Source organism: Athene cunicularia, assembly GCF_003259725.1.
Source record: "Athene cunicularia isolate RWA chromosome Z unlocalized genomic scaffold, athCun1 chrZ_part2, whole genome shotgun sequence".
NCBI lineage: Eukaryota > Metazoa > Chordata > Aves > Strigiformes > Strigidae > Athene > Athene cunicularia.
Genome location: NW_020799143.1, coordinates 18601358 through 18625589, shown reverse-complemented (window position 1 = coordinate 18625589; position 24232 = coordinate 18601358). Strand labels below are relative to the sequence as shown.

The 24232-nt window shown below is 34.2% G+C and overlaps 1 protein-coding gene across 1 annotated transcript in view; it reads left to right on the top strand.

Moving 5' to 3' along the window:
- The window catches only part of ALDH1A1 (aldehyde dehydrogenase 1 family member A1), a 52009-nt gene that overhangs the window by 7217 nt on the left and 20560 nt on the right, over positions 1-24232 (top strand). Inside the window, 4 exon segments of the mRNA XM_026866051.1 lie at positions 9549-9564; positions 10531-10649; positions 20532-20636; positions 24064-24204. Of these exon segments, the coding sequence (XP_026721852.1) occupies positions 9549-9564; positions 10531-10649; positions 20532-20636; positions 24064-24204 (381 nt within the window).

Genomic DNA, 24232 nt, shown 5'->3' with positions numbered 1-24232 from the left:
AAAAAAAAAAAAAAAAAAAAAAAAAAAAAAAAAAAAAAGAGCTAAATGGTTTTGTTGTTCCTGTTTTAGAAATTGTGTAACAATCTGAAAACATTTGTAGTCATTTTTTTTCCCCCTCAGAATTACAATAGACTAGTTAAGTATTTTCATTTTATTGGACTACACTGTTCCCAGGTCAAACATTCTCACTCCTTAGAGGAAGGATTTTTTTTTTTTTTTTTCTAGCTTTCTTCTTAAAAGGAATATGAAACATATTTATTGAATCAGTCCCAAAAAGCAGATCTAATTCTGTCAGTATCTGCAATAATCTACATATATACACAAGTGAACATGCATGTAACACATACACAAAACATATTTCTAGTTTTAGATGAAAAGTGAATTTCCCACATGCAGGGAAGTGGTTTTAATCGTAATCTTGACTCCTTTCAAAATTTACTGTTAATGGGTTTGCATTTGTAAATCTGCTGGCTAACATGTTTCTGTAACAGAGCTAGAAATTAGTTCCCAGAGTGTATGTTATTTATGATTTCTTGTACTAGGATGTTACCATCTTTTTTTTGATTCTCAGTTCAAGGGATCTTACAGAAATTACTATTACACTTCAAATTTGTCACAACACATATTTCTTTTTAAATGCAATTATATAATTAAATGGTACACAGGACTTAAAACTACTCCTTCACAAGACAATGGAAAAACTTTTGACATCATTCAATGGAAGCTAGTCTAATCACATAGTCTTTTCAAAAAACACAGTCAAGTGTTCTAGCTGTGAATTCTCACTTACCAGTCATGCTAATGAGTAACTTTCTACCAACAAACACATGAGAATTGGATTATAACCATGACAAAGTAGAGAAAAATGGCAATTACAAATGACAAGTCAATGTGGTCAACTCACTACACCTAAGGTTGAAATGAAGATATAAGATACAGGACAGGAGATAATGTCAATTTTACTAATTACCTTAAAAATAAAGTAGATTCTAACAGGACAAAAACAGAGACTCTTCATAATGTGCTGCAAAAGTTTTGTTCTACATTGGGATTTGGATTCTGAGTCCTAGACACCCACATGTATGCACAGATCTACAATCTGGTTAAAGTCCACTTTTCATTAGAAACACCGACTTCTGATAGCATCCACAGAAACCTCCCTGAAATTTGGAAACAAAGAGAGTTCTTGCTTCATGTTAGCTGTTTATTTGTTTAAGTTAAACTAAACAGTTGGGAAACAGAGGAGTTGGAAATCCATCAAAATTCTCCATTGGAATTACAACACAAGGAAAATGTTTCAGTTTTGCAGATACTTTGGAAATGCTGTATGGTGAATCACTGTACCAAGTTAATTTTTATTTCTAATAACTCATATTTGTACTGCAAACATGGTTCTTTCCTAGTATTTCTCATTCCACTTCAAATGTTATAAAAATGAATTTTGACCCCAAGATTGCTCACCTATATGGGTGGTTTCTAGCCAACTCCGTAGGAACTTTCTAGGAATAATCACGGTAAAATCAAGTTGGGGCAGGAGCAGAACAGAATGACACAGATGAACTGCAATTGATTTTGTACTAGTTTTACATCGGTTTAATTGTAACTTCAGTAGATATCCTTTTGATTTCTTCTACTAATAGCAAGTTTCAAATCATGTCCTAGCAGTTTACTATCATGATGCATGGAAAAGACACACGGGCTCTTGAGTAAGAAGTTTTTTCTTATTTTCCCTGCGGAAAACTCAAGGCCCAATATATCCTATAACAAAAAATACAAAAATAAATACTTCAAAAACACTGTAGTGATAATCATGATGACTATTAATATAAAATATTAACTTTAGGAATAATAAAAATTGATATAGGGAAGTTAAGGAATATACATTTAGAAAATAATTTTTAAATATCCAAAAACAGGTAAATATACCTCTGACACTTTTTTTTTTTTCCATTTTGACTGTACAATAATTTTTTTTTTTAGATACTCTTTAAAACTTTGAAAGTAGACAGAGGGTTATTTTCACATGTGAGACTTTCATAACTGAAGAACACCATCACTACACACAGGCTTATGAAACACACATAGCATTATGTAAAATCAAATGAGCCTGTCTAAATCTTGGCTTTGAAACAACGATTCATGGGGGAAATGCTGAAAATTACTTGGAAGTAATTGATGTTAACAACACAGGTTAATAACTAGTGTTGGGTCTGATTCTGATCTAACCCTGACCAGTTTTGCACTTGCATGCACTCTATTGATTTACATCAAATTATTTATGTTGTTCACTGATAAGAGCTTTCATCTTTGACCTGTGGCATAAAGTCTACCTCCTTATTCATAATCAGTTATTTGAGGAAATATGAAACTATGTCATTACATATTAGTTGCTTTCATAAAAAAAAAAAAAAAAAAAAAAAGGTAAAAATATTTCTAGTTTAAATTTTAGCAGAAAAAAAGGAATAATTTTGTTGCTCTGACTCATACAAAATGGACTTTAATGTTGCACTTTTAAAGCACAGAATAGAGACAACAGTAACAGTACCACAAAAAGATATTCTAAATATAGTCATTCTCTGTTTCCAAGACTGTCGTGTGTGAAGCTACAGTCAATAAAACTCTACTCATTTAATTAACTAAGATGTTGTGATAGCACTGTTCTTTGATCAGTTCTTATTTTTACAGCCCAAGTATTCTATCCAGTTTTCTCAAAGCAGTATTACAAAAGAGATATAAATGTCCATTAACTTGCAACAAATAGAAAAACAATAGACCATTATTAATGTTTTAATTAAATAATATCCTGTTAACATGAAAACTAGTTTAGCCTGAGTCAAAAATGCATACATTTGTCAGTTGCTAATTTATGAATGGACTGTTTCTGTGACCTTAATTTTACGAATTGTTGATGTAATGATTGAATAATAAGGAGGAACTAGTAGAGTAGGAAAAATTCTATTGATATAAGTAAAATCTAATTGCTATGTTCTATATTTTATGGCAAATGTAGACACAGAACTTTACAAGTCACAGTTACGTTTTTTGATATGATTTATTTCAGTTTTGTGAGAATTTACATCTCCAGAAATGTAAATACATTTTGGATACATCAGAATATAATGAGTTAATTTGGTTTTATTTGTCTGATTGCCTCCTTCACAGAAACTATTATCCCTTTTACTTTTGTCTGAGTTTTTTGATAATATATACAAGAATAAAGAAAAAAAAAATACAAGTAATTCAATGTACGGAAGTAAAATATATTACGTTACCAAATATTCTTGCAACTTTGAGGAAATACTGTAATGCTGAAATAGCTAGTACTTAGTCTCTAGTTTGTATTACAAAGAAAATTGGTTCTACAGCTGTTTCTGAAAATGGTGTTAATAATTCCTGAAACACTATTCTGTCTCATTGTCCCATAATATAACCAGTTCCTTTAACATTTCCTTTTAGTTTTTCTTTGATGTTATTTTTTATCATTGAATTTTAGTCACTATTTTTATGCAAATTGCCCTATATACAAAAATAAAACATCTGTCTCAAAAATCAAAATACAGTACAAAACAGGCTACAGAAAATATAGACCACATAGAGTAGATGATCAGGTAGCAGAAAGTGAGATGAGTGTACCAAAAATATATTTAGACTGATGTGCATGCTTCAAATAAAGCATTTTGCTCTAGATAAACCCAGATAAATTTTAAATAAATATTTCTGGGGTCCAAGTCAATCTTCTAAAGAGCAAAGAATCTTCACAGAGAGGATGTGTTTATTTTATCCTGAAGACCTGCAATCCACAGAAGGATATTGTTAAGCTTTATTTAAACTCCAGAGGCAATATAACAGTTCATAAATGTTAGATAGGAAGCCCTCTCCCTGTGGTGGAGGAAAAACATAAAGTGAAACTCATCTCACGTGGCAGTACACACCTCCAGTAAGGTATTTGTATCAGAGGTAGATGAGTTGACTTCCTTTATAGCCACAAACAATAATTATTTACCTATGGGAAACTGTTGTGTTTGCTAAAATGCTGATCTATCTACTTTTGATACCCCCTTTGGAATGAGAGGATTTGTGCTTTAAAATATCCTGTTTCTCACCACCAATGACAGAGAACTGCTATACAATTAACTCAGACATAGAGAGCTCTATGGGTGCAACATAAATTTGTTGAAGTGTGCCCCATTCCATTAGGCTAATCATGATATATCATGTTGTCTCACTCCGTCAGAATCAGAGAGTGGAAATATGGCTGGTTTTCTAAAGGTGGTTTTTGACCGTTTTTCTTCAGCAAACTTGATTTGCAGAGCCACTCATCCACAGGTTAACCTTGGTACTACTGCACTCTGAGATTATGCATTACTGCACTGGTGCCCATCCAACAGTGAGTAGAGGTTGTGGACTTTCCACTCTGAGCCCCAAGCTGCTTTCTAGGTTCTCTGTTCTCTCTTGCTCTGTTGTCATAATTTGTTCCCTGTTGTGAAAGGATTTATGGTGAAAAGGTGAAATTATCCTGAAATTTGTCACAAAGGTCTGTGTTCAGCATACAATCAAGCAGAGAATGATCTGCATATGAAATCAGAAGAAATTATCTTGTTCCACTAGTAGGCAGGGCGATATGTGAATAATAAAAAAAAAAAAAAATCTAGCTGTGGTTGTACAGGCTTCTGTGTAGGAGCAGAGGAAACTCTTACTTGTCCCTCCCTGCAGAAAGTGTCTCAGGATGAAAGTGTCATTGCGGATTCTGCAGAGAATAGGCCTCATGACAGCATCCAATGTTAGCCCAAGCACTGGTATCAATAAGTTATTCGATGTCTTTTGATACCATGATTCCAAAATTATTAACACTAGTTTTTATACTTCTTGCTCTGCCTCTGCCCTTGTAGTGAACTAACAGAAGTTAAATCTGGCCATGACAGGAGCAAAGGTGTTTGCATGAATCAGCTAAACAGTAGCTAGTATTATGATGTATGTTCAGGCTTGTTTGTGGAGGTATTATGGAGAAATATCTTCCGGGACATTTCTTCATACACTGTTATATCGTCCCTGTAACAAAAAGAAAAGATTTTTCACTGAGTTCAAATTTCAAACTGAAATAAATAGTTATGCATTTATCACCTGCGTCACTCCACAAGCTTATACTTCATTGAAATTTCATGATGACTAAAGAAGTGCTAATTTTGCTCAAAAATATCTGTATTTATATAAAACAAATGACTGGATTTTCAGAAATGCAGAAATTTCAATGTGCTGCAAAAAACAAAGATATTTTCTCAGTAACCTTGAAAATGTTGTCATTTTGACTTCAGTGCTTCATGATTAGAGTTTGTACATCCTACCCACCCTTGGACACTCAGTTTAGATGGGCAAAGATAACACAGATTTCACACCAGTTCTGCCGAGTTTCTCCATGTATCTGCCTTTCCACATCATGCTAAACAGTGACCACTGTTTCTGTTCTATTTCCATAAGGAAGGTTAACAAAGTGAATAAAGCATTTCAGAGTGAGTCCAGTAATTAAATGAATCTCAGTGATTTTCACTTTTTAAACACAGTTTGGTGCTTTTGACACTTACATCTTCCACTCCTAACTTAATGCCAGTTTCCTTCGTAACCATCAGGGGATCTTTATGAATCACTGAATAATTCCCATTCTTAACTTGCTGTATATTCTGAGTCTGGAGGAAGTAGTTCAGCTAATCAGGACTTTCATTAACAGTGATATTGTCTCAATAGAGATTCTTCAAGTGATTTCTTTGTGATAAGATCTTATAAAGTGTAAATATGTATTTAAGCATTAAGGACTCTATCTAAATTCAACACAGATAATACAACACAGCTACCAAACTGAGAGCACAGCAGCCTGTTCTGTTCATCTCTTATTCCAGGGAATTTTTGACAATAGTACCCTAAATCACAGTGTAAGATTGTTCACCTTAAATATTTTAAATCAAATCAGATTTTAGAGGTTACTTAAGTTGCTATGCCACCTTTTAAAATGCATAATTGTTATGTAGTTATGCCACCTTCTAGAACTCATAATTGTTACAGAGTTCAAGGTGTAATTTTGATGGATCATCAGATGCCAAAGATATTAAATTTGAAACATTCTCAGAAAAAAAAAAAAAAAAAAAAAAAGAAAGTAGAGAACATCTGCTGTCTGTTTACCTGAAATAAAATCCTTGCACTGTCCTACATTAGAGATGGTCCAAGGTAATGCGGTCTTATCTGATCTACATAGCTTTGAGCATGTTTACTAGAAGGTAATAATTAGATTTCTTTACCAAAAAAATACATGTCATTTGAAGGGCAAAGTCTGCTTTCTGTAGAAACCTATGGACCAGAATTTCTTACTGCTGTGATTATAATCTCAGTATTATACAAAGAGTAATCACCTGTCCCCTATTGCTGGAGAATAGAGACATCCAGACTGTGGGAACTGGGAAGATAGTTTGGCAGTCATTCAAAATAAAATATTTTAAAAAAATACTGCTTTGAAAAAAGACAAGCTTGTGTCTACTTCTGGGGAAAGAAAGCCCAACAGTTTCTAGCCTTTAGAAAAGTCATAGTAATTTGTGGATAAGAGATAATTCTATTCTCAGAATAATCTTCTTCTACCATGTAAAGCAAATATTTCTCTATTAAATGCTGGAAGAGGAATGTCCGTAACAAATATATGGCTTTCAGACTGTATTAGCCCAGCATACACTAAACATAAAAATAACAAGTAGAATCATAAACCTTCTGGTCAAGCCATTTCCTTTGACAGAGGCATTTGAGTCATTTGAGCTGCAGAATAGTTTTGAAGACACTGATACAACTTTGGCAAGGATCTGCAGGAGTCTTCTGGACTGACATCTGAGGGCAGCTAGGAAAGGCCAGGACATTTCAGATAGTGCTAGCATTGTGTTTAGGGAAGAGAATCCAGTCACAGGTTACCTGTGTTGATTCTTGTGACATACTGATTTCATTAGTCGGATTGCCAGCATAGTCCAACTAAAAGCTTTACTTTCATCTGTGTGCTGCTGGCTATTAAATTGTATCTCATGTAATGAATATGGGCCTGAAACAAATCTCAGGAATACAGGCCAAATACTTTGCCCACCTAGACCACAATGAACTCAATCAAAACGTGCTAACAACACTGGCAATATCCCACTGTATGATCAAATCTAAAGAGAAAGGTTAATTCTACTCTGGAATGCTGTCTTTAGTTAGTTATTAATTTCCTTTTTTAATCTTTGTGAAGAAACACATGGACAAATGATTTACAGCATCTTCCAGCATAAAACTTTCATTTAACTTACTGGCATAGACTAACACATCAGACCTAAAGTTTATGCAGCCCTCAAACTTGTGTTTTAGCACCACCAATGTCATACAGCAAGGCATCTCATAGCTTATTTATGACTTGCAGCATGAACCATTACTTTTTATTTGTTCCTCTTGATCTTGTATTGAGTAGAGGAACTCAGTAGGTTTAAACTAGGAGAAATATTATGCATTATATTGAAGAAAGCACTATTGCAGTCACATTATATATCATGTAGTTCTCCAAGGTGTGGAGTAGCTAAGATTCATTCCTTTTCAGTGAAAAGTTAAAAAGAAATAATCAAATCACTGACCAAAAGAAAGGAAAAAATAGAGTCTAATATTTTCCAAGAAAATATTAACAGCAAAGCTATGCAAACTTCCACGTACAATATCTGTAATATCTTAGTATTGTACAATCCACTATTTGAAAGAATGTTATAGTCCACTAAAGTTGCATTTCTTAAAATGCACATCTTTAGATGAAATGTATAATAGTAGTGTTGCAGGATGGGGATAAAAAGTCACAGAATGAAAGCAGGAGGCAGCTGTAATAAACAGGAACATGAGAACTGAGGAAAAGGAAATAATTTCTGAGTTAGGCTAAAATGAATCCTAGGCTGAAAGTGAATAAGAAAGTTACTGTATAGGGAGTAATTGGGATGGTCATGAGCAGCTAGTCTAAGGAATGGTTAGAATTTCCTAGAAAAAGGGAGGGAAGTCAGGCATTCATAGATATGAAAACACAAAGAAGTTAAAGGAATTATTGACATTAATTGCAATGCTTGGAGCAAGTCACAGCAGATAAGGCCTGAGGATAGAACAAGTAAATTGATCAAGATAACAAATAATCTTTTAAGAAATGAGACCTTTTTAACAATACACAAGATTTAGAGAGAAAAATAAGTACTCAGAGGAAGCATGGTAGTGAAGGTGAATCATGTAATCCAAGAGTGAAAGAGGGAAACAGAAAGGGAAAAAAAAAAAAAAGAGGGTAAAGTATGTGTTAAGTGAATGAATGGTGTGGAAAATAAACCAATTATTACTAGCATGTTTGAAAAAGTTGAAAATTTTCACTGAAGGTAGTATCTCTACAGCCTGACTAAGCAGATTCCAGGCTGTCCTGATGTGAGAAGAGGATAAATACTGTAATTTTACAAGGAAGTTATTACAACTTATTTCTAGTTTATTCATTAAAAAAAAAAAAAAATCACTAATGCAACAGTACTTAAATATGAGAATGTACTTAGAGCAGTCCCACTTGGGAGAAAGATTTTTTGCTTTGCTAGAAGCCAGACAACTGCAGAGCTCCATTTCAAATCTGTTTAAATTAGGCAAATCTGATAACTTAACAGGTGAAATAACTAGAGACAAATTCTTTGTGAGTTAATGGAGAAATGAAGCTTACTAGAGTAGACTTTAGGGTCCAAACCAGAAAATTAACGTGGAAAAAAAAAAAAAAAAAAAAAAAAAGCGCACAAAAATTTGCTATGTGAAGATAACACTGAAAAGGTATATTCCACATCAAAGTGAACAAACCCTATTTAAATATTTTCTTTTTCTTTTTTTTTTTATGAGAGTTAAAGACATTCTCTAAGGCAGGCAAACTTTGTAAACCCGAATGTTGAGGTTAGAATGTGGTGTTCACAGAACTTTCAAATATACCATTCTATGTTGGGCTGTCTTGAAGCAGGAGAGCTGAATGATGCATTCAAAAGGAAGTAACTGAGATAATAACCTTAGATATCATGGTGTTAGAGCAATTGGAATGGGTGCCCTTCATTCATACGGCAGAGTGAATGGCTGAAACTTGTTCAAGTCCACACAGCTTTTTGCATCTCACTAAGACATGACTATTGTGAGAATAAACCTCTTTTATCCAGAAATTAATTGGACTTGTCTGAACATGTGAAAGTCTTGTTTCAACCATATATCCAAACACAAAAATCATCAGTGATAATTATAGCATGCTCTTTAATTCATAAAGTATCTTATGTATAACTAATGTGTTGTAAGATTCATTTCATAATATGTCCTATATCATCCATCAATTAAAAGCAACAAAACCTCCATTGCCAGATGGTTTAGATGATTACTGATACATGAATTAGCTGAGCTCAGTGTGTTTTTCAAACCTCTGTGTAGTCTCAATGAAAGCAATAAGATGATTTCTCTTTATTTCTATGGTACAGATCCATTGTACATATATCAGAAGATTTGCATATAAAAACAAGTGTTAATTCAGTCCCAGTTTGTCCTGTGGTACCATTCATAAGAAAAGGTAAGACTTAATGAAGAGAGGAGTTTCTTGAGTCTTATAAAACTATTTGCCAGTACCAGAAATATGTTTCACATTGAGTAATCAGAACATACGTGCATATATGCACTAGCAGCTCCCACCCTGGATAGAAAAGTCCTGTCTACTAAATTATTTGTTTTGAAAGTCACAAACACAAATTTTCCAAAGGACACTGCTGTGGTAAAATTTAGTCTTTAAAACTGTGGTGCTATCTCAAAAAAAAACCAAAAAAACCCCAAAAAACAACAAGCTTTTGCTTGGTTCTATCCACAGAGTATTTTTTCCAGATCAATCAGTTTTGTCCTACCTTCATATTTCTTGAAAAATATGTGAAGGATTTTGTATCACCATAGTCATCCCTTATCTCTGTGATCTACAGAGCAGGTATTAATTACAGGAATTATAATGTACTCTGAACATATTAAAGCGTAACCTCAGGTGACTTGTTTTTTAGTGAATGCTTTCCAACTCTGGAAATTATTCTCACCAACTCTCCAGTGAGAAGGGCTTAGTTTGTTTCCAGAGCTAACAATTCTGTCTTTACCTTCAGAGCTGCCTTCAAGCAGGTGAAGAACTTCACTTAAAATCTGGGAACCTCTCTGCTGAGGGAAAGCAATTTTACAGGTAAGATGAGGAGGCCTTAAACTGTGTTTCCCAGCAAGAAATTCATAGTGTCTGGCTAAGCAGATTCCTTCGGCAGCATTTGTTACATCGATGTCTCAGCTCGGTGAAAAGGCAGTTGCTTTTGGTCTTAAGTAGTGTCATTTTCTCTTTGCAATGAATTCTTTCATCCAATCATATTCCTGTATGCAAATATACCATAGCTGGTACAGATAAAAAGCACAAATAAAGCTAAGAGCTCAGTCAGGACAAAAATCACTGTGCTTCCCTTATACCCCATTTCACCTGTGTTTCAGGAACGTCCTCAAACTCCTCAACTGAAAATATGAAGAAGCAAGGTTCAGACAGCAAGTCTGCTCCAATTTTGCCAGCGCTGCCAGAACCACTCAAAGATCTGAAAATTAAGTACACCAAGGTTAGTAGCATCTGTTTTTCTTATTTTTTCTCATTCTTTCAGCTCAGACAGTAGGATGTGCTCATTTTAACATTACATGAACCATGGAAGCAACTGTAAATCAGTGCTTAAAATGTTTATTCTGACCTGTTTCTTTCTGATATTATACAAATTAACAATTAATGTTTAGTGCTTCTTTTAATCTAAGTATTTAAGGAAGTGTGCAAGTGTGATAGAATCATTTAATATTTCATTTGGGGTGGATGCTGGTTTTCTAATGAAGCAAGCTTTCTGCAGTGATAAGGTTCTCAAAAAGTATAAATGGAGCGAAGAAGGAAAGGTTTCTTTTATCATATTTTTCAGAACAGTGAGAACACATGAAAATGTTCGCGTACTGCACCATATTACAATCAGATTTCAATAAGTCAAATAAGTTTATGTGGAAAGGGATCTGTGAAAAAGAAACTAAAATTAAATTCATTCCACTCACATATTTTTCTTGGAGATAATAAATCTGTTTTTCAGCTTAAACAAGTAACTATCAATAAAACAGATAAAGTCTACCATCATTACTCACTATTACCATGAAATCTTTGAAATAACAAATTCTTTTTATATGAAGTTAGAAATACACAGATAAAGAAGTTCTGAATCCAGACTTGCGTTCCCAGCTAGGAAAGATCCTTTGCCTGTTTTATATCATAGTACGCAGATATCTGCAAGAACTTTGAACAAACTGTTGGCAGAAAATATTGAAACTCTGCCCTCTGAAACATTCAGGTAGAACAATTGATCAGAAAGGACCTATTCCCTTTGGAGACTGCTTGATTGCTGTTAATTCCTTTTATCATTACCATACAAATGGAAATAAATTTTATTTTCTAGAACCAATACTTATTTTATTTTCCCAAAGGAAGGTGTTCAGTGATTATCTAGATTAGTCCTTTTGAGTTCTCTTCTATCCTATTGTTTCATGGAAAAAAACTAAGCAGATTTCAATGCATGCCTTTCTTGAATAAATCACGCAGGACCTTACTTTGTAAATATTTAACAGGCTATGAAAGCTAAAAAAAAAAAAAAAAAAAAAAAAAAAAAAAAAAAAAGTTTAATTCAGAGAAGATACTTTAGTACCTAGGTCACAGTGATGTTCTAGAAACTACAGTTTTGGGTTGGTTTTTTTTCTAAAAGAAATCAACTAATATGAGCAAAATGCTAGCTCAGAAACCTAATGTAACTGAATATGCAAGATATAAACTTCTGTAAACATTGTTTTCCTTCTAAAATATTTAGTTAGCAAAAAAACTATTCCATTAATACAAAAAGCAACCCCAAGGCAGCCAGCATGTCTGAAATGTCTATCGTGTGCAATTAAGGAGAGTGTCACATAGCAAATGCATGGTTTCTTTTGCTTTGACAGTGGATACCATTTCCTTAAAAACTGCCTGTAATATGTAACTGTGTAACAATGTACTTGTTTGCAAAAGTGTTTACCTATAAGGGATCAAATGCAACACTCCCTTGAAGAGGGTTGATTTTTGCAACATTTTCCTCCTCTCTTCAAACATCACACAGGGTTGTCTGAAAGCCAGAAGAATGTACTGAGTGACAGGGAGATAATATAATAGAAATGTCATTGACACCCAGCAGTCATCCTGCAATTTAATAAAGCCTTTCCATTCTTGTGTTCTTATCCATCATGTTCCTCTCCTGTCCCATACAGGTTAGAATGTGGGATATGGGATTGTTTTGACTAGTTATGTTGGAGGGATCAAGATGAGGAAGCATTAATTACTGCTGATGTATTAAACCTTTCTGTCTGAAGCATCTTGGACATCAGCAGATCCCTCAGCTCTGGAAACTCAATTTTCTCTTTTTCTATCATGGCATAATATCAATAACCATCACACAAGGATCTGAAGATCTGCAGGAAGTTTTCGAAGGACTTTTCTCTTTAATTAACACTATTTTATTTTCTATGAGAGGGATAATTCGGGGCCTTTTACAGAGATCACATAATTAAATATTTCCTATAGATTGGTATAGCTACATTTCAGACAATGCCTTTCACATACAGTATAAAACTAATCTGTCTTCAGGGAATTTGAATTTCAAGAATTAAATTGAATTAATTTTAAGCAGTTAAATTGGCTTGGATGTTGAACCACAGACTGATGTTGAATTTGTTTCATATCTGAATCACCTTTAAAGATATTCCAATGAGCTGAATGAGTGTTGGTAGCTGGCTAAAAATATACTAGTAAATATTTTACTTAGTCAACACTGAGGAATAAGACAACTATTGTTGACAAATTATTTCTGTTATAATACTTTCACAAACACTAAGTCCTGTGGTGTTTCTTTAGTTGGAAAACCTCAGACTAGTTAATTATTAGGTTGTCAAATTACATGATGGGCGGAAAACAGATGCACATTCTCTTACTAAACTGTATGTGGAATATCAGAAAGTGTAGTAGGGTAAGCCATTCTGAGTATCCAGCTAAGTATCACATGGGTTGTGATCACTAGCTTCACAAAAAAAAAGGTAAGGGATAAACCAACAAAAAATGTATTAGAATATCTGGGGAAAGGTAATTAGTTATAAAGGTACTATAGAAACATACTCTTTTTAAGATCAGCTGACTTGTAGATACAAAGCCACTAAATGAAAAAAAGTTTAAATAAATAATGAATAGAAATATTATGTTCTCTGATTGCAGCAGTAAAATGCAGTTCCAGCATCAATAATAACATACAATTTCAAGGAGAAAAAAAAAATAATTCATGAAATATTAGCCAAATATGAACTCCTTGTAAGGAAAAACCCAGGGGAAAGAGAGATTCCACAGCAGGTATTCGTTATTGAAATATTTGTTTAAAGCTTACAGTTTCAGTCTTCAGTATTTCCTTAAATAATTTCATGTATTTTAACTGTATTGCTTAAAGAGTAGAGTGAGACTCCATGACATATTTTGGGACTGGCAAATCAGAATTTATAGCACATGAAATGAACCTCCTCTTGGGCCACAAATCTGTTTCAGGTTTAGATGTAACTGTAAGATACGCTGCCATATCAAACTCTAGAATATCTGAATAAGTCTCATAATTTATATAAGAGTAGGTATGAATAGGGGTTAACAATTTTTCAGCACTGTGCATCTCCTCACCTAAGTGATGCTGAATTGTCTCCAGCATGCAGGAGCCCAGAGACAGCCCTGGTGCCTCTTCACAGTTCTTGACCTCTAAAAAAACACTGGTGGTGTCATTCCCTGGTTTACTGTCTGCACTAGAAATCTTGAGCAGTCAGCTGAACAACTGTTGAAATTTGGTACTTTTAGCTCTGCAAAAAACCCAGATGGGATCATTTGAAGAGCATTGTCAAAAAAACTTTATCATATCAAGACCTGTAGGCTATCTGGGGGCAGATTTATGGTGGAAAGAGGTTATCCTTTTTCTTGTACCATAAGTTTGGCAGAGTTTCTGATACCTAAAGAGAACATAGCTTAGACATTTCATTTCCTATTTATTAAGCTACTTATAATAGCTAAATTTGAGATAGTCCACATTTCAGATAGTTCTATTACTTTTCTTGACTACATCTCTGTACTATGGATTATAGTTTATAACAATAAGAATGAATTACATAAAAATTCTTCCCTAAATAAGTTTATAGACAGATGTTAAATATGGGATTGTGTAAAGGATCTCTACAACATCAGAAATGAAGTGTTTTCTTCTCTAAACCACACTTTTAAGTCACTTCTACAGAAACACTGAGGCCTGAAATTCTGTACAGACTTTGCACAAAATTGAACCCACAAAAAGGATATCCTTATTCTAAGAAAGATGCAGCAAGATGTTATGTTTCATAAGGTAATGACACCTAATGTAGAGGCCCTAAAATCTATTTCAGCAGAGCTATGGTGTGGTCTATCTGAGACAAACCTGTCCAGAGTCAAATACTTTCTTTCCTCACGCAGTACAGACACAAATATGGCACTCCCCATCTAGCAGATACTTGATAAAATGAACTCATGGTCCTTTCAAAATACTGAAGGACTGAAAGGAAAAAAAAAAAAAAAAAAAAAAGAGGAAGTCTTGGCTCCCCATTTTCTGTTAGGTCATTTAAGTGACCTAATCAACTATTTAAACAATGACAGAAATACTGTAGTCTTGCAGGTAACTTCAACTCCAAAAGGTGAATGGTATTAAATTATCTGAACTGAAATCAATCATTTCAGAGAATCAAGATTTTACTGTACTGGGAAATAAAACCAGTCAGAGGATTTTTGACTGCAGTAGCCTGTTAGGCTCTATTTTACATACTAAACTTAGGTAGTGTACAGTTGCATCTACAAGAAATGTGTATTTCCAGGTCTAGTACAGAGAAGTCTGAAAGTCATTAATTCTTTGGGTTGTTTATATAAAAACCATCTTCTTTCCTAAAAGTACCCGTGAAATAACAGTTACAAAATACCTGCAACAACATTTCTAAATCCTTGCAAAATAAATTTTCATCTCTAAACCTCATGTACCATAGTCAGTCATCACAATCAACACACTGCACAGCACATGCCACAGAAGGATAGGTCTTTTGCATTTATTTCTGACAAACCAAAACAAAAAGATCTAAACTGTCAGTGTAATTCTGACTGAAGGGCAAGACACTGTAACCCTACTGCAAGATGATCCCAAATGTTTTTTCTTCAGCAGGGCAAGGGAGTTTCCAGAGGTTGCTGTTGGCTGGTTCTTCGATGCTGCCTGGATTTAGAGATCCATGTCCTGTTAGTTTGTAGCATATACTCCACAGCATTAAATGAACATGGCGGCATGCACATTTATGAGTGCAGCTGCCTGAAATGTGTGTAACGTGACCTAGATGGAGAGTTTTGACTTTTTCCCTCTCTTTCCTGTCTTTCATACGTACGTATGCAAGACTGCTGTCTAGCTTATGAAAGACATCTGGATAGTTTGATTTATACAGCCCTGATACAATGCTGTGTACATATTGAATGTAGTGAAGTTATGTTTTAAATGGGAATGATATTAGAAACATTAATAAGAAAGATATTCTAAGCTAATATTATGGGTGATATTGGTTGGTGCAATAAATGTAGTATTTAAAACAAATACTTCAAAAACTTCCAAAAATGGTATGTTTTGCTATTATTCCTTTCACAGACAGATGTGAATTTGGCATACTGTAACATCATAGCAGTGTTATGTTAATATTTACCTTTTACTTTGTCTCTTTTCTTGGCAATGTAGCTGGTTACTAAAGATGGCTTTATATATATATATATATATATTAACCCTGTAACTGCTGTCTTTGCTCTTTCACAACAGTCAGAATTTTTTGTGGCTATTCCTATAATCAATTTCATGACATATCTGAAATTTCCAGGGACCTACATTATTTATTTCTCTGACAGATTTTGTTAAATCAGGAGTTTGCTGGTCAGTCTTGATGATCAGAGGAAGAAATTACATTCTATTTATGGTGGCCACATAGAAACAAGCTCAAACATGGAGGAATATATTAATAAAATATTGCTACGATATCCATTTAGAGATAATAGTTTTACTGTTCTTGATAGTTATTATGCAATTATTGACCAATTATTAACAATCACTCAGACAGTCAACATAAGTAATTTCAATACTATGCAAAAAAACTTTTCCCTGAGAACTGTCACATTTTTATAACATATGTGGTTGTGGTGGTAGGGTTAAAATTTGTGTGACAAACAACTTTTATCCTAAAGTTTTGGTGTCTTAACTTTGTCCTGCCCTGTCTCATCCATCATTTGATTTGATTTCACTGCCCCAATGTATTTTCTGGTTTTCTATTTAAATGTTGATGTCACTCTGAACAGCAACAGTGGGTAGTTTATCCTAATGGAGAGGAAACAGAAATTACATCTTTTCTGCTAGTTGATCTCACAGCTCAGCTCCAATGACTAAAAGTGGGGCAATATGCCATGACCCTAAAGATAGGCACAGTTTGAGAACACAATACTGGGTACAATCAGTCAAAGCCTGCCATGGTCTCAATGGTGAGCATGATCAAGATCTCACATGCATGCCAGCAAGGTAGTGGCACTGGGACAGAGCAAGAAAGGATGGCACCAGCCTATCAGCAGCAGGAAGGTGGGTTCAGGCACTGGATGGGTGGCTTAGGGTGGCAAGCCCATTTCAGCACTGATCCAGACCCAGAGATCACAGAGACATTTAGACAGAGGATGAAAGATACTTGTTAATATTGGACTGTATACATTGTCGTGGTCACTTTAAAGAACAACCTATGCAACACTTGGTAGCAACTTAGCCTACTTTTTTGAACATCTGTGCCCTGTATCAGATCTTTCCAGTGAGGTTTTCCTTTCTGTTTCAAGACAAAGGTACAGAGTCAGAAATAAAAACCCACCACAACAACTTTGCCAGCATTGGATCAGAGATGGCAGGCACTAGAGTACGGTAGATCTTGTGCACCTATGGGTAACAGAGTACCTCAAATTTTACACAAAGGTCCTAAGTCTTCACTCCGGTTGTCCTCTAAATTTTCACAGCTGTAAAATACCATGTAACATTTCAATAATTACAACTAAAGAGTATTTTTAGTAGATTGTTTTATTCTGTCAGTTAGGAATTGCTGAATCAATTGATTTTGTATCATCTTTAATGTAACAGAATAGAAAATTCAGAAATATTACAGTTATTTTAGTAACAGTATAAAGTACATCTTTTAAAAGACAACAATTTGTTTTTTAAGAATAATGTGTATGGTGCCATAGTTTCCCTACACTGTTTAAAAATATTGATTTTTCAGGAACAATTACATTGGTTTCCTTGTTTGTTTGTTTGAATAGAAAAGCAGAATAATTTATACAGATTTCATCAATGGTCTTATTAGTATTCAGTAACCAAAAAACCTAGAGAGACACAGAACTGATCACTCCTGAAACCTTCTTTGGACATAGTTTTACGGGATGTATAGCACAACTGAAATTAGGACATGAGACTTTGAAAAAGAAAGTGCTATACCAAACAGACAACAAAATTAATAGCAAAAATATAGCAGACATGGCTGGAATTTTGTGATGTCTTTGGAGAAAATGTTCTTGTATGACACTGACATAATTTAGAATTTATAAGGATTTCAAACACTTAATTATTCATTCAGCTGTAACAGTACCTTTGCCAATTACTTATTCCCATACAAAAGGGCCTAGGTTTGACTATCTGGGGTTATTATACCACAAAAGGTTATGGATCATAAAAGTTCAATATGGGAAATAACAATGCCCACATTGTTTGTTAAGGTTGTGTTCTAAGTGCACCAGCAATGTCGCAATCAAGAGTTAATGGTATTTGTTCCAGCCATGCAAAGGAAATTCAGTACACAATGGGCTTTCAGACAGTACAAAAGTTTGATCTTTGAGTAAGGACATAGTTCCTAACATTTATTAAATGAACTTTGGGTATCAATTTCATTGCTGCTGGGTAAGCTGTTATGATTAGCTTTGGTGTAGGCCAGCTGCTGTGCAATTGTTTTTCTTTTGTTCTTCTTAATTGCTAGATATACTTCGTCAATCTATGCAAATCTTGAAAGATATTAAATAAAAAGACAGGATATTCTAGCAAGATTGAGAAAAGCAATTTTTTGGCTTATTTTCTTGGTTTCAGTATTAGACTTTTTCCAGTCCCTGTCAGGCAATAGTCAGGATAAAACAGGTAAATGAGCAGCGCATGCTGACTTGGTTTTCCTGGTGTCTGGATGTTCCACATGAAGGCAACAGATTAGTAAAAGAGGTTAGATAATGTTTGGAAGGATGGAAAATCAAGAGTGGTGGTTTCTGCTGAGGGAAATCAGTGTAGAAATATAACAGAGATTCTCAGAGTTGGAAAGAAGTATGAAAAACTATCAAAATGGACACAAGTAATACTAATTTGCTGTAATACTCCTTGCAGTTCAAACAATATTGGCAGTAGTAGTCAGAATAAGAGAAGTATGTTTGCATTTTATGCCTAAAGTCTGAATGGGAGGCAGGGAAGTGTGATCAATGTCAGGGTGACAAAAGATTTGGTACATGTGACCATTAAATTGGAGGTGAACAGTGTACTGATAGAAATTACTGACTAAATAATGAATAATGGTTAGGATCACCTTAAATAGACAATATATTGATTATAAAGCGATATGATGGCTAAAATAGTTACTCAACGATCATCTCATCAAAACATGAAGTCATACAAGGCAAGTACCTTCCCCATTCAAAAGCAGGAACTGTAGCATAAGCTAAAGATCAGAACCACGGAGGTGTTTTGCATAGAAACTTTCAGGTAGGGAGTGGAGAGAAAAGAATCCCCCATATACATGACCATCAGTTGTAATTCTCCTGAACAATACACTGCCAGCACCCACATTTGTGATATGTTCGTATGACTATATTCATATGTTGAGAGCAGGATTATGGCAATAGGGCACAACCCCACTTCAGGCACCCATAGTATAACTCCTGCAAAATAACAACATTGTGATATGAAAATGCTCAGATTGAGATCCTGCAAATAGTCTTTCCAAAGGAGGAGTAGAAACTAGCTTTGAAAACTATGATTAAAAATGCCACTCTTTCCCATGGGTTTTCATCTAAGACCTATTGAGTCATATAAGGTTATATGCCTAACCGAGGACCACAGACATCTTCTGCCCACAAGCCACCCTTGAAATTCCCGTCATTGTCAGCTCTTGGACATTTCACTTTGGGCAGTGTAAATATTTTGGTATGTGCTGGTTCAGAAAAACAGCAATTAAAGAAATAGATGTTTGTGATTTCACTGGTAAAGTAATTAAACCTTTTATCAAGGCAACAACTATAAACAAGAGAGGGTTTTTCTCCCAGTATGTGATGCTAAGTGTGTTTTTGAGAGTGTCTCTGTGAAATCCACCACCAGCAAGGACAGTCTAGGCTTTCTCTAAGGCTATTAACAGTGTACATCTGGTGATGCATCAGTCATTTCCTCTTGATTTGTGACTCCTATTTTTATATACTGGAGAAAAGACTAGTTTTTCTGTAAAACATTAAAAGCATTAGGTTTCTAATTTTAAATCTTGATTAGGATCACATTTAATGAAGCACCAATCCACAAAGCCAAAGGATTTGGTGAAAAATAAGAGAGCCCTTCTCTAATCTCTAATTATTTTACTCCCGTAAAATGAAATCAGAGAAGTATGCTTGCCTAATTTTTACTCTGCTTAAGTGGTTTTTTCTTTGTTTTGTTCACTTGGCTATGGTGGGGTATTTTTAGTCTTGACTTTAATTTCAGGAAAACATACTATTGGTATTTTAGTTTTGACTTTCTTTTTTGGCAGGAGAGAATGAAGACAAAACAAATCAAATCAAAGCTAAATAAAATACTGTTCTCCAAGATACTATATGTACTGTATACTAAACCCAAGGAATGGATTTGTCAGGGCATGTACGTAACAGAAAGACCCTCGTCATTACCAACCCTGTGAACATAGGAAACCCAGGTAGTTTTAGGTAGGTCATTTAGGGCTGAACCTACCTTGCACATCACAGACTTCAGTTTGAGAGAGGAAGGACCCCTTTCTAACAGCATCTTTCTATTACATGGAACAAAATAGAAATATCATGTAGAGAGAAAATGTTCATCTCTCCTAAGGAAGTTAATTTTAAAAAATCTGTTCCTGGTTAAGTACATCTATGATTACTCATCTCTGCAGAACAGTTTAAAAACATCTATTTCATTTTTATTTCAGGTACCTATCATTAAGGCAGCTCTCAGCTATGTAAGATAGGTTTATTCTTTAAAACGGGTACAGATAACAGATATATATATATATATATGTTATTAATATTGTTGCACTTTCTTCCTCTACAGATATTTATAAACAATGAGTGGCACGATTCAGTCAGTGGTAAAAAATTTGAAGTCTTTAACCCTGCAAATGAAGAGAAAATCTGTGAGGTTGAAGAAGGTGACAAGGTAGGGTTTTCTTTATTGCGCTAAACCCTAGCTTTAAACTCAATTCTGTGTCTTAAATGTAGGAAGGCAGGCATCTATCTGTGTTGGTATAAAATACCACCTCAGAGATGTACCTACTTCATCCCATATACCTTCTTCTGCAAATATAATTCCTAGCTTTTTTACTTAATAAAATTTGTAAATAGACACTAAAAAACTGTTTTACTCTCAGGATCTTGCTCATATAAGGAAAGTTCTGAAGATATTTTTTTTTTATTTTTTCATTAATATTATTGATTCTTTTTGTTCTCTTTAATCAGTGAGATTTAATAATTTAATTGGGGTGTTTTTTAAATTTTTTTCCTGGATCTACCCTACATCGGGATGTAATCTGTTCATTATACATTTATACAAGGCTTTTCAATACAGATAACACGAAGTGGACAAATACTGATATTTTCACACACATACTCTGTGAAGATGATCATTACCATCAGCATTTCTACCTAGGAATATGTCTTCTCAGTACTGCCCACTTCAAATATTTGATTTTGTGAAAATGCACTGGAACATAGTCCTAAAAAAGACTCTGAAGCTGAAGGTAGCCTATCAAACAGATAGTAATTCCATCAAAACTTTTTTTGTTACAGCATGTTGAATTGATGAATTTAAGCAGAGGACTACTAAAAGATTGTTGACACCTATAAAAAACATTAATTTTTTATATTTGAGGTTTCTGTAATTTGAAAATTACAGATAGTTGCCATGTAATCAAAGATATGATGAAAATCAAACCCTCAGATAAGCAGCTATTGGTGTTATATGATCTATTTTTATGTTGAAGAAGATTTGCCTAGTGTTATCATATAGTTGAAATGTAAGTTATCAAGTGGGGGTGAGGGGGGTGGGGGGTGGTGTAGGGTCTGCATGAATCTGGCTTTTGATAACTTCATATATCTGAGTATGAGCTTTTCAAATGCCTTGATTTTGTTTTTCTTTAGTCCCAGTTACCTGTATATAGTGCTTGAGTCATTAGGATTATCTCAGGCTCTTTTTGTCCTCATCCAAGGAATTTCAGAAGCACGCTGTTAATATCTGGATAATATCCCACTAGAACCATAATGCTCTGCTCAGTGTTTAAAAACCAAATTACATGGCAAATCAGGTTGGTCTGATATTTGATCATCCTCAAATTAAATTACTCATGCCCTGCAACTATTCAGTTACCATTCAGAATTTTTGTAGCTTTCATTCCTTACAAGCAATCTAACAACTCATTAAAAAAAGAGATAATACTGTTCAACACACAAGTTCGCTTTCTCTCCAATAATTTTGCAAACTAATGTGTAATGACAACCACTATTAACTAAATTGCTAAGTGAAATGTACAAATCTAGTAAATCACACAGTCATTGTGAGCCTAATATTCTAGAGCCTAGTCTTTAGATAATGAGCCAAGAGATTTTAGGAATTTAATTTGTGTGCACAATAGGGTTGACAAAGGGCTGTACACTGCCTTGCAGTGGTATTTAACCAAATTAACCAAATTTTGGTATTAACCAAACCAAGAGGAGATTACAAAGCACAGTCACATATTTGGGTGGGAACTGTTTTCCTTTCAGTTTGATGGCTCTTTCAAACTACATTCACTAATCCTAAAGACCCCTAGTAACAATAAAGCAGCTCAACAAATGATCAGGGGGATGCAAAGTAAGTGTACTTCTGTAAAAAGTCTAACAAGCTCTGAAAGGAGCTATCAGTCTATATACTCATGACATAGATTTATGCACCCAAATTAAATTTCATACAGTTGAATAATGTATTTTTTCTTACTTTTCATTCACAGCCTTATCTTATCTTTATATAATTTTTCTTGGTTTTAATTATTTTTGTACTTGTAGTAGAAAGAACACATAGTGCTGTATATAGTTTTAATTTATATCATTCACACAAGTACAGTTTATGGTTTCCCTTTACTCTTTTCCAGTAAAGGCCAAGACATACCCCCAGGTCATATTGCGAAACTGTAGGATATTTATGATAGAGTGAGAAAAAAAAAAAAAAAAGAATTAATTAAATTTTCATTGAATTCAGTTTTCTTGGTCACAGGTAAGTGATGATGTATTTGATGACATTCTGAGAGATTCTGAAGAAAACCAATTATTTTTAATGTGGTGGATATTAGGTACATGATGTAGGTGACAGATCAGTATTACCCTATAGTAATGACTGTGCTATTGTAGAGATCCTTCCTGTCTTTTCCCAAAATTTCTGGAAGGGCTTTGGGAGCTCTGAAACTCCTGCCTGGCCTTTCCAAACCACTTACCCACCCCACTCTCGTCTTTTAAAAATGGCTAACAACATCAATTAAAGTTTCAAGATCTGGTTTACATTTAAAACAACTGACTTTGGTGTTGACTTAATCAGCTTCGCTGACTGAGTCAACCTTGATAGTGATTTCCCTGGAGGAGACTCTAGCAAACAGAAGTACAAAAAACAGTTCGAAAGAACTCCTTTAAACAATGTATGTAAATCACTCAGACAAATGTGCCATGTATAGATTCTTCCCTTTTTTCTTGAAATTTGTTTTTAATTTCTAATAAAAAACTGGGATAAACTTCCTTTCTGTGGTATTGTTTTTCTGGGAAAACTTTTACAAGAATTGTGGAATATAGAAGAATTCCAAGTACTAGAAGCCTTTTCTCAAGAGATTTTTAGTGGGATATTTTAGATACTGGAACACCCTTGCACAGAAAATAATTTCCTATAATCTATTGTAGATTTTTTGTGCTATAGCAAAACCCAAATGATAAATAATAAATTACACTATAAAAACCATTAATGGACTGACAAATTAGATTGCTTAATGCAAAGACAATGCTTTGATTTCAGAATATTTAGGCTTAGCATTTTAAACCTTGTCAGTCAGTCAATTGTTAAAATTATTTTAAACAGGAGTGTTCCTTAAAACTTTTAAAAACATATTGATTTGTCTTCCTCAATAATAAATTCATGTTCATTTTATGAAACATTCTAAGGAACAGAATTTTCTAACCTGTTCTTCATCACACCACCAGATAATTTTAGATGAAGTTGATTACTTAAATATTTAATTTACAGATTTGGGCATCAGCAGTGTAATCGGTGGATATATCCCCAATTATAGGCACTAGAAGGCAGAGGGTTATCAATCTAAATTTTAAAAATATAGTTCCTTAATATGTTTTTTATTTTAGAAGCTTCAAGAATCTGCCTGTTTCTCACAAAATTTCACATTGCTGAAATGATAGCAGATAACCTATGCATTTAGAATTAATGTACTAATTCTGCTTAGATTGGGGTTGGTGTTTCTTATTTATCTTGCAAAACACTTTGCATGTTTAACAAACAGCAAGATTGATGACAGAATCAATTATTGATTATAAAATTTTGTCTGTTTTCCCCACAGGCAGATGTAGACAAAGCTGTTAAAGCTGCTAGAAGAGCTTTTGAACTTGGGTCACCCTGGCGTACAATGGATGCTTCAGAGCGAGGAAGGCTCTTGAATAAATTAGCTGACTTAGTTGAAAGAGATCGGCTGATTTTAGCTGTGAGTATGATACATGAATAAAAAGACT